The 13,870-nt window shown below is 46.7% G+C and overlaps 1 protein-coding gene across 1 annotated transcript in view; it reads left to right on the top strand.

Annotated features, from left to right (window-relative positions):
• Positions 1-13,870, top strand: part of SMARCC1 (SWI/SNF related, matrix associated, actin dependent regulator of chromatin subfamily c member 1) — a gene marked incomplete at its 5' end in the record, with an annotated part of 78,921 nt that overhangs the window by 34,995 nt on the left and 30,056 nt on the right. The window contains 4 exons of the mRNA XM_023745470.1: positions 637-750; positions 4,721-4,780; positions 7,243-7,501; positions 8,381-8,541. Coding sequence (XP_023601238.1) covers positions 637-750; positions 4,721-4,780; positions 7,243-7,501; positions 8,381-8,541 — 594 coding nt within the window. The remainder of the gene's footprint in view (positions 1-636; positions 751-4,720; positions 4,781-7,242; positions 7,502-8,380; positions 8,542-13,870) is intronic.

Here is a 13,870-nt window from a genome sequence, read left to right as displayed (position 1 = left end):
CTGGAGGGAGCACGAGCTAGGTCCTCTATCCTAAGGGTGGTGGCTGTTTCTTTAATTTAAATTCTTTATTGTTGAAAGCATTACATATGTCTCCTTTCCTCCCATTGACCTCTCCCTGGCTGCTCCCCCCTCCCCCCCATCCCAAGGGCTTAAGGTCAGAGGTTGTAGGGCAGCTCCCGGGGAAGGTCTCAGTCGGATGTGCAGCAGCTTCCCAGTGTGTCCTCTCAGGTGCGGTCCCCACTGTGGGCCGGCGGCACCAGGGCAGGGGGGTCACTATCCAGTGCAGCTGGTCCTGGCGCCTCCCGTGGCTGGTTTCCCCGCGGATCTGGGCCTGGAGCTGAAATACAACTTGGTTGCAGGCTCAATGCAATGCCCGGGCCTGGTCAGGGCTCGTGTGGGAGGCAGCCAGTTGCTATGTCTCTCACACTGATGTCGCTCTCTCTGCCTCCCCCCTCCCTTCCACTCTCTCTTGGGCTCCAGCCAAGGGAGGGCAGACTGGACCAGAGGTCTGTGAGGAGGGTCCAGGGCTGGGTCTCGGGCGGGGCCTCAGAGGGCAGCGGGTCTCCTGTGCTGAGCCGATGCCCCCCGGGCTTCGTAGAGGCTAATGCAGCTCTTTATCCTTTATGTGACTCATAGGTCCCTGCTGCTCAGCAGATGTTAAATTTTCCCGAGAAGAACAAGGAAAAACCGATTGATCTGCAGAACTTTGGTCTCCGTACTGACATCTACTCCAAAAAAACCTTGGCAAAGGTAAGGATTTTTTTCCTAGACAGACACTGACACAACCCAGCACGTCCTCTTTGTCCTTCTTCCTTCTATGAAATGTCATTCCCAGAAGAAGCTTAATTTACTGTCTAAAGTGTAAGGAGTGAGCTTTCTACTAATCTGATGGCATTTTGTAAAGAACAGTCACTTTTACCATTTTTCTGCATAGTTAGAAGTATTTAAAAATAACTATGATTTATATGTTAAATACAATAGAGGACAAAATGAGAATTTCAACTGAGAATTGGAATATATAAAAGGAGTCAAATGAATATTGTATAATATAAAAATATACCTGAAATTAACGCACGAGTTTAATAGGCTGAATAGAGCAAAAAGCAGGGACAGTGAACCTCGGGCAGGTTAGATTTATTGAACTAAAGGACCAAGAGAGAAAGAAATTGGATGCAACAGGACAGACACAACAGAGAGCAAGAGGCACATGAGATACAGTGAAAACTCATTTATGATTCGAGATAAAAATGCTGGTTCCGGGTGAACTGCGGTGATTTGACAAGGCATTTTGGGAGGGGACTCGGTCACTGGAAGAATGCAGAGTGCCAGGAGGTCACGTGTGGGCCAGCGTGAAAGTTGTTCTCCCCTTATTTTTAGTTTTTAAAGGTGATAGTAGGCTCTTTCTACCCACGATGCTAACAGTACATCATTAGGTTTACAGCACTTGGACACTAAGGACCAAACATAGGATAGGAGGGCGAAATGGAAGTATATTGTATTGAAATTCATATACTATATGTGTGGCGTTAAACTATTATTTGAAGGTACATTGTGACAAATTAGAAGTGACTATTATACATCTTAGAGCATTTATTTAAAAAATATATATATATTTGTTTATTTATCTTAAAGAGGATGGGAGAGAGAGAAATATAAATGAGAGAGAGAGACTCAGTCGGCTGCCTCCTGCACGCCCCACACTGGGGAGAGAGCCCACAACCCGGGCATGTGCCACCTCCTGGTTATAGGTCGATGCTCACCACTGAGCTACATCAGCCGGGCAGAGCAACTACTTAACCCTTTGAGTGCCAACTAATATCCTAGGAACTATGCTAAAATCGCCAAGGCATTTTTGCTGATTTTACAGCAGTTTAGGAAAAAAATTATGAATCGCAAGTAAATGAAGTTACATATTCAATATCTTCCACAAAATCGTCATCTTCACAGCAAGAATTGACATATTTAGCAATATCATCATCAGTAATAAAAGCAGACTTAGAACTGGACACTGCAGGAGGAGCGTGATAGCGCTCCCGGCACTTTTGACGAAAGACAGGAGGAGCGCTAGCCAATCATGGAGATAAAAACAGAATAATACTCCACAACAAAGCTGCTTCACAAGGAGGCAGGAAATGAGAACAAAGCTGCTTCACAAGGAGGCAGGAAATGAGAACAGGAGGAACACACGGAGAGTGTAGAAACAACAAAATGGTAGATTTACATCTGACCACAGAGACAGTAATAACAATTGTAAATGGTTTTAATACTCCAGTTAAGCAGCGCAGATTATCAAATTGGATAAAAAATCAAGAACAAGCATATGCTGTTTATAAGAAACGCACTTTAAATATGAAGACACTTCAATTATGAAAGTAAAAGAATGGGTGTTGATTTCAGTTGTTGTTACATGGATGTGTACATGAAATTGCATCAAATTCTACACCTAAGATGTGTGTATTTTATTGTGCGTATCTTACCTCAGTAAGTACAAAAGGAAATTTTCTAAAATATGCAAAAGCCCCAGCAAACACCTCACGGCCCTGATAAGGTTCTGTGCTCTTCTGTGAGCCAGTTAGTTTGTTTGTTTTGGTTTTGTTTTAGGGAGAGTGGAAGGGAGCGGGGAGACAGAAACATCCATGTGAGAGAGACACATTGATTGGTTGCCTCCTGCACAAACCCCGACTGGCGCTAGGGATGGAGCCTGCACCCAAGGTCCACGCCCCTGACCGGAACCGAGCCAAGGACCCTTCAGTCTGGGCCGACCTCTGACCATGGAGCCAAACCAGCAGGGCTGTGAGCCAGTTTCTACAAGAGGAGAAACCCTGGGCCGAGGGGGTGGACAGAACCCTTCCTGTGTCCTCGCTGCGGAGTGGGGAGATGGCAGCTGAGGACGGATCGGCGATGCCAGCTCTGCCCTGCGTTGGGTTTGGCTTCCTCAGAATTAAGATGGAATGTTCATGAGTTTTGTTCCTCTGGGTCCAGATCTGATTCGTGGTCACTTCTAATGGTGATTCAAAGATGAACCTTGGGTTTTCTGAAAGTCACCCTCCAGGCATCTGAGCAATGTATTGTGAGTTACAGCTCCATGCGTCTTCTCTCTCAAAGCAGGACCTCAAGAACTTGGTTTCTGCAGGGCTTAGAGTCCTCTTTATTCTCTCATCAAAGGGCTAGTATTTTCAGTACATTTCTTTTTTTTTTTTTTAATATATTTTATTGATTTTTTACAGAGAGGAAGGGAGAGAGATAGAGAGTCAGAAACATCGATGAGAGAGAAAACATCGATCAGCTAGCTGCCTTCTGCACACTCCCCACTGGGTATGTGCCCACAACAAAGGTACATGCCCTTAACTGGAATCGAACTTGGGACCCTTGAGTCCGCAGGCCGACGCTCTATCCACTGAGCCAAACCGGCCAGGGCTTCAGTACATTTCTTGCAAATAGTTCAGAATGGTATGTATTGAATACCATGGAGAGTGTTTGCAGGCTGTGTGAAATAAATCAAGAAAGTTTATAGACAACAGCAAGGACATCACGGACTGTCCAAATATTTTTTATTTGTCAAATTGTAATCTCCAAAATAGAGTTTTCAGAGAAGAGATAATGTTAGAATGTATATTTTGAATTAGTAACATCTATAGGTAAAGAATAATGTCATTTCTCGCCCAACTTTTTTGGGAGGCAATAAAGATTTTGGGTGGCCTTGCTTCAACAAGGCTTACAGTGTTTAACCAAGAAGCTGAAACTCGTTAAAGTAGCATTTCAATGTTTTTAATCACTTGAGTAAGTATTAAGCAAAAAAAAGAATGTCAATTATACCATATATCCAGTCCTACAAATATGAATGAAGCAAATAAAAAATAGGAATCCGCCCAGCTGGAGTGGCTCAGTGGTTGAGTGTCGACCTATGAACCAGGAGGTCATGGTTCGATTCCCAGTCAGAGCACATGCCCGGGTTGTGGGCTCGATCCCCGGTGTGGGGGCCATGCAGGAGGCAGCCGATCAATGATTCTCTCTCATCATTGATGTTTCTCTCCCTCACCCTCTCCCTTCCTCTCTCAAATCAATAAGAAACATTTTTTAAAAAGGAATCAAGCCGAAACCGGTTTGGCTCAGTGGATAGAGCGTCAGCCTGTGGACTGAAAGGTCCCGGGTTCGATTCCGGTCAAGGGCATGTACCTTGGTTGCGGGCACATCCCCAGTGGGAGATGTGCAGGAGGCAGCTGATCGATGTTTCTCTCTCATTGATGTTTCCAACTCTATCTCTCTCCCTTCCTCTCTGTAAAAAGTTAATAAAATATATTTTTTAAAAAAAGGAATCAATAGGTAAATGTTAATTCTTACGCCTTCAGCGCTCACATGGACTGTAAGGTGTCAGGGATTCTCGTGGGAAAGGCGACTTGGGGCTCAGGGGCTCGTTTGAGACTATTTTCATCAAGAGATTGAAAGTACTGCCTGGAGTTACACCCAGTATCTGCTGTGGTTACAGTAGTATAGCTGACTTGGGAGACACATCAACCACTGTGCCTTTGTAGCTTCAAAGGGTATTTTCAAATATCAGAATAATAGAAATAACATGTCTAAATGGTCGGAGTTTCGGTCGGCAAGAAAGAGCTTCCTCCAAGCGGCTCAGCTCCTGGCCTGCTCTCTCCCGCTGCTCTGCTTGCTGGGAGCTGCGCGCCAGCCCAGACGCAGCCGGAAAGTAATTCTGTTTTGTTTTTAGAGTAAAGGTCCCAGCGCTGAAAGGGAGTGGCCGGACAAGGAGACCCTGCTGCTGCTGGAGGGGAGCACGGGAGCCTGGCTGTTGGGGGCCGGGGGGGGGGGGGGGCGCTGCTCCAGGACTGGCGCTGGCATCGGCCTTGGAACTGACTGAAATGTTTACATCCATGTAATGAGCTTAGTGGGTCATTATTATTTAAGTAGCAAACCTGGAGGTTGCACACTGGTTCTCAGTAGAGGACTTCAAGCCTGGATATGTGTTAGTTATTTTGGCCCAGGATGCGTTTCTTTTGCTTAAAATCTGTTGCCAACATTAAATAAATATTGGAGCTGTTGCCAACATTAAATAAATATTGGAGCTTTGCTAAAGTTTTCTAACTTTTCCTCCAAAATGGGAAGCCTGGCCGTTCTGGGACAGCAGATGTGCCTTTGAGGTTGAGCCTTTATTTAGGGCCAGTTTTTCTGAACTCAGCCCACTTAGTCGTGTGGATGTGTCCCCAGTGCTTGTGTGCATTTGGGTGTGTGCCCGCCTCCTTCCCAGGACTCCGAGAAGTAGCTGAAGATGCCAGCCCTGGGCGGACAGCACTGCTGGTTTGTGACAGCCCCGGACAGGCGCACAGTGACAGGAGCCGCATCCTGTCGGTCCTCACCTGGGTTTCTTCGTGACTCGGGAGGGTCTCAGTGCTGCACACGTCGGTCTTGGCGATCATGTCTGCTCGGACGGGCAGGACGTGGAGACTGTTGATTTCGTGTTTAGCAGCCATTTCTGAAGAGGGACCGTTTGTCCGTAGCTACAGAACAGACGTGACACTGCTCGGTGTTAGTGTAGATGGGCCTGGGGGAGCTGTCGCGGGACCAGGTGAGGGTGTTGACCGCCAGACGCACTAACAGGGCCCCGCCTGCAAGGAACAGGACAGTGGCTGCAGCAGACGCAAGCGCAAGGACGCTGGTTGTTGTTGTTCAACTAGATTTCTGCAGGCGGCAATTCCAAGATTCTTTCCACTGCTCGCTCTCTGGATCAAAATCCAAAAAGATTGCTTCTTTTGGAGTGTTTACTGCTATTTTAATTTATTCTCATCTGCCCATTCAGTATCAGTGATATACAGAGAGCTTCTTTTCTGAGCCTCTTTTTAAATTTCAGGACTGTTTTTGTCTAGTCCTACCTGCCATGGAGGTTCATTTAAAAGGGCTCAGGACTTGGGGGGGATCGAGTACAGTGTGGTGTTGCTCTTTTAGAGTCTGTGTTCTGCAGAGAAACTTAGTTGTGCCACACCAGCGGTCTCACATGAGTTCCCCCTCTGCACGCTGATACCAGAACGTCTCCTCCTCTCCGTGCAGGGCTAGCCCGATAAGTACAGAGGGAGGGCCAAGGCGGGCCCCTGTTCACCTGCCTTGTCGAAGCCCCGTCGCTTCACACACAGGCCTTTCCTCCTGCAGGTGGCGCTGTGCCGCGGTTGGTTTTCTTTTAAACATACACTTGAATCAGCAGGTGTTGTCCGCGCTCACACAAAGAGAAATAAAAGGCTTCCGGCAGCTTTGTTTACCACCAGCACCCTCTTTGTGTGGTGTATTTGTCAGTAACTAATAGCTGAGGGGCATGAAGTCAGGTGACAGTGCTTGGTGGTGCTAGAGCAGGGGTTTTCAGTCGGCGGCTATTGGCACTTGGGCCGATCGTTTTTGTGTTCTGGGCTCTCACGTGCATTGTCCAATGTTGAACCGCACCCAGGGCCTCTTCCCACCAGATGCCGGTAGAACTCCCCAGTTATGTCAACCACCAATGTCTCCAGACACTGAGAACTTCGGGAAGCTACTGAATAGATTCTTTTTACCCAATCGATTCCTCGACTCTCCATGTATTTCTGGTTTTTTTCCATTCTATCCCCCTCCCTCTTGGGGGAGATGACTTTTAGTTTTGTTGTTGTTCAATTGAAGTTTTTCAGCATTTCCTATGAAAAATTACAAATTTTAAAACTAGAGATTTGTGTCCTTCATACATGTTAGCACTGCTTCCAAATTTTTAATGAAAAAAAGCTTGGAGCTTGAATGGGTTGCGTTGAATCTAGTTCAGTTTGGAGAGAATTGACATCCGAACCGTCCTGAGACTGCTTATCAATGAGCACAGTATCTATTTAGGTCTTTGATTTCTCTCAGTAAGTTTTATTTTCTCAATTTGTGGACTTTATACATTCTTTCATATATTTATTCCTTAGTATTGCATTTTTGTGCTATTTTAAATACTTTAAGTTCCCCCAATTAAACTTCTTTTTATTGCACAAATGAGCTTTTCTATTCCCTCTTATCCTGTGACCTTGCAGTACTTTCAGCGTTGGTTCCCTTCTTATAGGTTCCTTAGGACTTTCTGTATAAACACTCGTGTGTATTAATCACACACAGGTTTTCTTTATGACATGCATCCCTTTTACTGTAGAGTAAAACCATTTTCATTATTGTTTGAAAAACATCTGAAAGTAGTCGCAGGCCTGTGGCTTGTCCTTGTTACAACATGAGAGCTGTCTGTTCCTGCAGGCCCTGGAGATGTACAAGGACGACTGGAACAAGGTGTCGGAGCACGTGGGCAGCCGCACGCAGGACGAGTGCATCCTGCACTTCCTGCGGCTGCCCATCGAGGACCCGTACCTGGAGAACTCGGACGCCTCCCTGGGGCCCCTGGCCTACCAGCCGGTCCCCTTCAGCCAGTCAGGAAACCCCGTCATGAGCACGGTCGCCTTCCTGGCATCGGTGGTGGACCCTCGAGTGGCATCTGCTGCAGCTAAAGCGGCTCTGGGTACGGACTCCGCGGAGCCCTCTCCCGCGTGGCACGTGCAGACAGTGGCCTCCTGCTCCCTCACCCAGTGCCCCCTTAAATGTCCTCCTGGGCTGCATTCGTTGGTTACTTACATAACAAGAACCCACTCGATGCTGTATTGTCCATTCGATGCTCTTGTACTTAAAGGATCACAATTTAGACTGAAGCACTTAAAATGTAGTAGTTTTAAAGTTGAAAGCATTAAGAATGGGGGGAGGGTATTTTTTTACGGTATATTTTGTGATTCACTTGAAAGTTGATTGACTGGCAAAAGGAGTCTGTGACATTCTTGGATCCCATACTGATTGGAACGAGGCCGTCATCGGGTCGCAGAACTCTCCTTGGCGTTCTGGTGTCTGTGCTGCTGTCTTCCTTATTATCGATCTAGCCAAGCAGGTGGATAGAATTTGGACAGCAGTTTTGATTGTTAATGATATAAATTCAGAGATCTGTCTTATTATATAGCGTTCCTTATTATCGATCTAGCCAAGCAGGTGGATAGAATTTGGACAGCAGTTTTGATTGTTAATGATATAAATTCAGAGATCTGTCTTATTATATAGCGTTCCTTATTATCGATCTAGCCAAGCAGGTGGATAGAATTTGGACAGCAGTTTTGATTGTTAATGATATAAATTCAGAGATCTGTCTTATTATATAGCGAGATACTAGCACAGCCACCACATCTTCATTACCGTGCGCGGTGTTTCGTTTGTCCTGTTGTCCTGGGAAGATGGACCGAGTCCCCAGAAAGGTCACTGCACACAAGACACGAGTGTGTGTGGGTGTCCTGGTGATTTACGTTGAAGCACATAGTTGTGTAAAACCAGGTCCCCGTCCCGTTGTGTTCTTGAACAGAGGAGTTTTCTCGGGTCCGGGAGGAGGTGCCCCTGGAACTGGTGGAAGCTCATGTCAAGAAAGTACAAGAAGCAGCTCGAGCCTCTGGGAAAGTGGACCCCACCTACGGCCTGGAGAGCAGCTGCATCGCGGGCACGGGCCCCGAGGAGCCGGACAAGCTTGCCCTTCCCCGCCCCCCACCCCCACCCCACCCCCGCTGGTCGCTGTGTGCCTCCTGGGAGAGAGCTTGCGGAGACCAGTGGGCTTGCTTGCAGGTGAGTGCTGTGGTCAGTACAGGCCTGTCTCTTAAGATTAGTATGTGAGCTTTTCTCTCTTATTTTGCTTCCTTTTGTGGTAGATAGAACTAAAATACTCTCTCGTAACTGTTAATACTGGCACAGTTGCAAACTCTCCGATTTTCGGTTTCTAGATGTAGATTTTAGGAATATAGACACAAGAATACTGAAAGGACTTAAGTCGTTATTTGAATTCATATGTTGCTGTGTAAGTTTCAGTTCATTGTTGTTGTTTTTTTAAATTGAGGCAAAATTCGTACAACATAAAATTCTCTATTTTAACCACTTAAAGTATATGATCCAGTGGCTTCTGGTATATTCACAATATTATCAGCCGTCATTATTACCGAATTTCAGAACCTTCTCATCGTCCCAAAATAAAATCCCACATTAAGTTGAGCAGCCACTCCCCTCCGTCCTCTCAGCCGGTGGCCCCGAGCCTGCTTTCTGTCCTGGACTTGCCTCTTCTGGGCATTTCCTCTCGATGGAGTCACACAGCACGTGGCCTTGCTTCTGGCTCCTTCCCTTCGCGGGATGGTGTCAAAGCGCATTCCTGCTGTGGAAATCAGCCCTGCGTCTGTCTCCATGCTGAGCACTGACCCCTGGTGGGTGCGCCACAGCTCACCGTCTCCTTGTTGTGAATGATGCTGCCACGAACCTTCGTGTGCCTGTCACGTGTGAGCCTAGGTTTTTCGCTTCTCGGCCCCTCGGACTGGAATTGCTGGATCATGTGTGTAACTTTTGGAAGAACTCTGCTGTTTCCCGTGGTGGTGGTAACATTTTCTTCCCACCAGCAATTTGGAAAGGTTCTGGTTTCTCCACATCCTCGCCAACACCGTTCCCCTCCCTTCTTTGTAATAACAGCCTAGTGGGTGTGAGTGGCATCTCATTGTGACTTTTATTTGCATTCAGTTTGGGGAGTATTGTCATCTCAGCGATATTCTTTCCGTCAATGAACATAGGACGTCTTCCCACGATTTAGGTTGTCTTTAGTTTCTTTACGCAAGGACTTTTAATGATCTATTTTTGTTTAGTCAATCTTGAAGAGAAGTGAAATTTTAAGACAGTAGCTTCATAAGCAATACCTGGCTTTTCAAATGGGAAGCGTTCCTATTTAAGAGGGTTATTTACAAACCATGTAAAAATATTATTTTTTATATACATATATATTTTTGTTGATTTAAGAGAGGAGGGGAGAGGGAGAGAGAAACATCAGTGAGGAGAGACTCGTTGATCGGTTGCCTCCTGCACGCCCCCTACTGGGGACTGAGCCCATAACCCGGCCATGTGCCTCTGACCGGAATTGAACCCAGGACCCTCAGTCCGCAGGCTGACGCTCTCTCCACTGAGCCAAACCAGCCAGGGCTAAAAATACTATTTTATATACAGTGAGCAGTAGTGCATTCCCAGTGTTTCTTACATTGTGGTTTTTTTCTTTTCATTCATTATGAAACAATTTCTGATAAGTAACTCAAGCTAAAGATTTGCTGGCATCTTGCCTAATTAGTTCCATCTTTGCCCTAATTGTGTACTTCAGCTGCAATAATTTTTTTTGTCTTTTTCATTTTTTAAAATAAACATAACATGAAATGAAAAGTAAAATTGCCGGCCAGCACTCTACACGTGGTACAGTCTGCGCTCCTGGTGTCGGCTCTGGGTGACGTGAGCCTGGAGCCTCGCAGTTCCCGGGAGTTCGCGTGGGGCCTGCCCTGGTGTTCCCTCGTGAGGTGTCCGTCCAGCAGCCTCGTTGTGGAGACAGGAAACAGCTTTTCCGATTGACCTCCCTGCTCTCCATCCCTCAGGACCAGTTAGTGGCCTAAGTGTTCCTAACTTTGGTTACTAATCTAGATACCAACCCTTTCGATTAAAAACCAACTTAGCGTTTTCACCGTATTTCTTAGTTTGAAACTCACTGGTTTTCCTTTCTCTGAGGTGGAGACTGCAATTAGCAAGCCCGGCCACATCTCTCTGCTTCTTGCTGATTCTGCACCACAGGCAGGGCCCAGTGGAGGCGGGAACCGGGCTATTGACGGCCTGGGAAAAGCCTGCCTTTCCTCCCAGGCGTTTGTGTGTGTTTTGGCTCCTTTGCTGCGGGCTTTGGTTCCCTGTGGGCCTGGATTGGAAGGATTGGCAGAGCTTCTTCTCTATTCAAAGAAGCGTCTGTGCTTTGCAGAATCAGGGAGGTGTTTTTCCATGTGAATCTGCTTAACAATTTTGGTAGATGATGCCAGGAGCATTAGTGGTTAAGAAACAGGTTGTAAATGGAGCCATTTCTGGTTTAGTGGGATTTAAAACAAGGAGGACCGAGGAAACAGTGTAGCCACGCAGCCCCTTGGTGCTGGGCCCCCTGATCGAGGGGGAAGGTGTGGTTCTGCAGTGTGCAGGGCGAGCCAGGCGGCAGGGTGACTGTGAAGGGGGCGGGGCTAAACTCTCCAGCATCTGCAGGGGCCCATCGGGAGCCTCCCCGAAGTGCAGTGTGCGCTCAGTAGCTGTTGCAACAGAATGGGCCGAGGAAAAGACAAGCGTGATATGAATGTTTCCGAATGAGTTGTAAACAGATCCTAGAGCTAATGCTGGCCTGTTGTCGTTACCATGACTACATGGGGCTGTGATTAATAGAAGAGATCAGGACGCAGCAGACCACCCCTGTGACAGGCTCAGGTTGTTGTGGGCAGTCAGCGCCTCCTTTCTCTCAGAAGCACGCTCCGCGGGGAGTTCAAAGCCAGGAAGGGCTGCGTTTACATGTTGACTTACAAAACAGCGCCTTATCACTGTAGCACGCTGACTTGACATAGAAGGATGTAGAATCTTCCTTATCAAGAGAATGTTGTACTTTGAATATTGCACGCTGCAGAGTATACTTTTTATTGTGATGCTTAACTTACTATGTTACACCTGTTAACTTCTTATAATGGTCAAATAATAATATAGGAAAAAAATTCAAGTGTCCTCATGAAATACAAGACTTTTTTGGATTTCTCTCATTAACCTATCTTAACTTTTCATTGTGGATTTGGATTGGAGGGAGCATTTGGTGAAATAAAAGTAAAGATATGTAAGCACCAGGCTTGAAACACTTTGTTGCCTTTACTAGGGGACTTTATATGGGAATTAGTTGGGAAAAGAGCATTAGCTTAACAGAAAGGGCCTCTCCAGTCGCCCTACCCTGAGTCATTCACCAATGTCCGCTGGTTTCTCTAAACTCACACAGTTCTTGCTTTCTCTGGCCAGAGACCACTCTATGGTTAGAAAAGGTGACGTCGCTATTGGAGGCCTTTTGCAGTCAATAGGAATATTGCTGGGTGTTATGTGCCCTTGGTCCTAGGGGGAGGTGGGGGAGTTAAGAGAGAAGATAGGAAGAGAACTTGAATTGTTTTCAGAAGTCCCGGACACCAGCGTTTCTTTCTGAGCGCTCATATTTGTCATCATACACAGGGCTTTTCTGGTTGGTAATTTGACTTTCTTTTCAGGAGAACCATTTGGAAGGACTGGCATTGTTTGTGTTGTAAAAGCAAGGAGTCTAAGGTGTTGGCAGGTTACATAGGCTTACAAACCCCAGAGCTCAACCTCTTTTCACTGTAGCACCCCTGGAAGTACACAGTGTGGGTATGTCTGTGTGCTTCCCACTCACAGTGTGGGTATGTCTGTGTGCTTCCCACTCATTGAGCAAGCACGACAGAGTCCTGTGCAACGGCTCCGTCATCCTGGGCTCCGTCCTGGGCTGCCGGCTCCGTCGTCCTGGGCTCCGTCCTGGGCTGCCGGCTCTGTCGTCCTGGGCTGCGGGCTCCGTCATCCTGGGCTGCCGTAGATGCTGTGGGGATACAGTAGAAAAAGACCCAACCCCCGGGAACCGGGCTCTGCATGAGGAAGCAGGCAGATGAGCCAGGAAGAGCAGCTTTCTAGGAGATCAAGTGCTGAGAAACCCACAGCAGAGCTGAGTCTTCGTGATTCAGTGCAGGAGCCTGTGACACCGTGTTCTTGGGTGGGAGGTCAGACTTCAGATATCTTTCTTTTTCACGTAATTCATAGGGATAAATGGGTTGTGTTATCATGGATTTCATGAGAGGTGCCGGGGGCTGGTGAACAAAGAAGATCAAAGTTCCTGTCTCAGAGGCTTTATAATGCAGAGGCAGTGATGTGTGGGTACCCAATGTGTAAAGCTTCTAGATGCATTGATTAAATTCAGATCTGTAGAAAGAGTATGTTTGATTGACAAGTGGTGTGTTGAAAAATAAACTAGGGGTTGGGGGGGATACAAGTGTAGTTTTAAATGGTCAGAGAATGTTAACCAACAAGTGACGTTTGAGCAAAGATGTAAATGAGGCGAGGGAGGGAGCCATGTCGTCCTCTGAGGTCAGTGTTCTAGACGTTGGGGGGCGGGCCTGGCCGGGAGCTGCCTGGCACAGTCGAGCAGCAAGGGGATCGAGGACAAGGAGCTGGACTGTGGGTGGAGGCGGTCATGGGAGATGAGGGGGCCTATGGGTTGTGGTCAAGCTGTGATGTCTGCTCGAGGTGAGGGGGGGGGCCTGTGGAGGGGTTTGAGCCCAAGAATGGCAGGGCTCACCTGTGTTGTTAAAGTTTCATTCTATTAGGGTGAGAATAGGCCCCATTTAGGAGTTGTTAAATTGGTATCTACTTCAAAATAACAATGTAATATATTTAAATATCAAAGATAATGTTTTTACTCTATCACTAAGGCTTATATTAAAGAGTTTTACTAAATTTTTCTTTACTTGACCTGGAGTCGAAACAGCCTTTCTTTTTTTTTCAATTACAGTTTACATTCAGTACAAAATAGCCTTTCTGATAACCTGCTTGCTTGTGGCCAAACATTCTGAAATGTTGATAGGATAAGCACAGGGAAATCTGTGCCACCGGCAAGGTCCAGCTTTGCCATGTAATCTATCTAAGCAATCTCAATTAATGACTTCTATTTTTCATGAATTATTTCAAAGTAAGTTGGAGATGTCTTGATTCTTTGCACCCAAAATAATTTCGCTTGCATCTCCTAGGAATAAGGACATTTTCCTACATAACTATCATAACACAAGCAATCTTAGCCCCTTTGTGGGTCCCCCCACCCCCAGGTGGAATGTGCATGAATATTCAAGGGCCTGTCAGGAGTCTGGGAAGACTTATTATTAAACCCTCATTTATGGCCCTAACCGGTTTGCTCAGTGGCTAGAGCGTCGGCCTGTGGACTGAAGGGTCCCAG

Source organism: Myotis lucifugus, unplaced genomic scaffold, assembly GCF_000147115.1.
Source record: "Myotis lucifugus unplaced genomic scaffold, Myoluc2.0 scaffold_547, whole genome shotgun sequence".
NCBI classification, from domain to species: domain Eukaryota; kingdom Metazoa; phylum Chordata; class Mammalia; order Chiroptera; family Vespertilionidae; genus Myotis; species Myotis lucifugus.
This window is presented reverse-complemented; position numbering and strand designations above follow the sequence as displayed.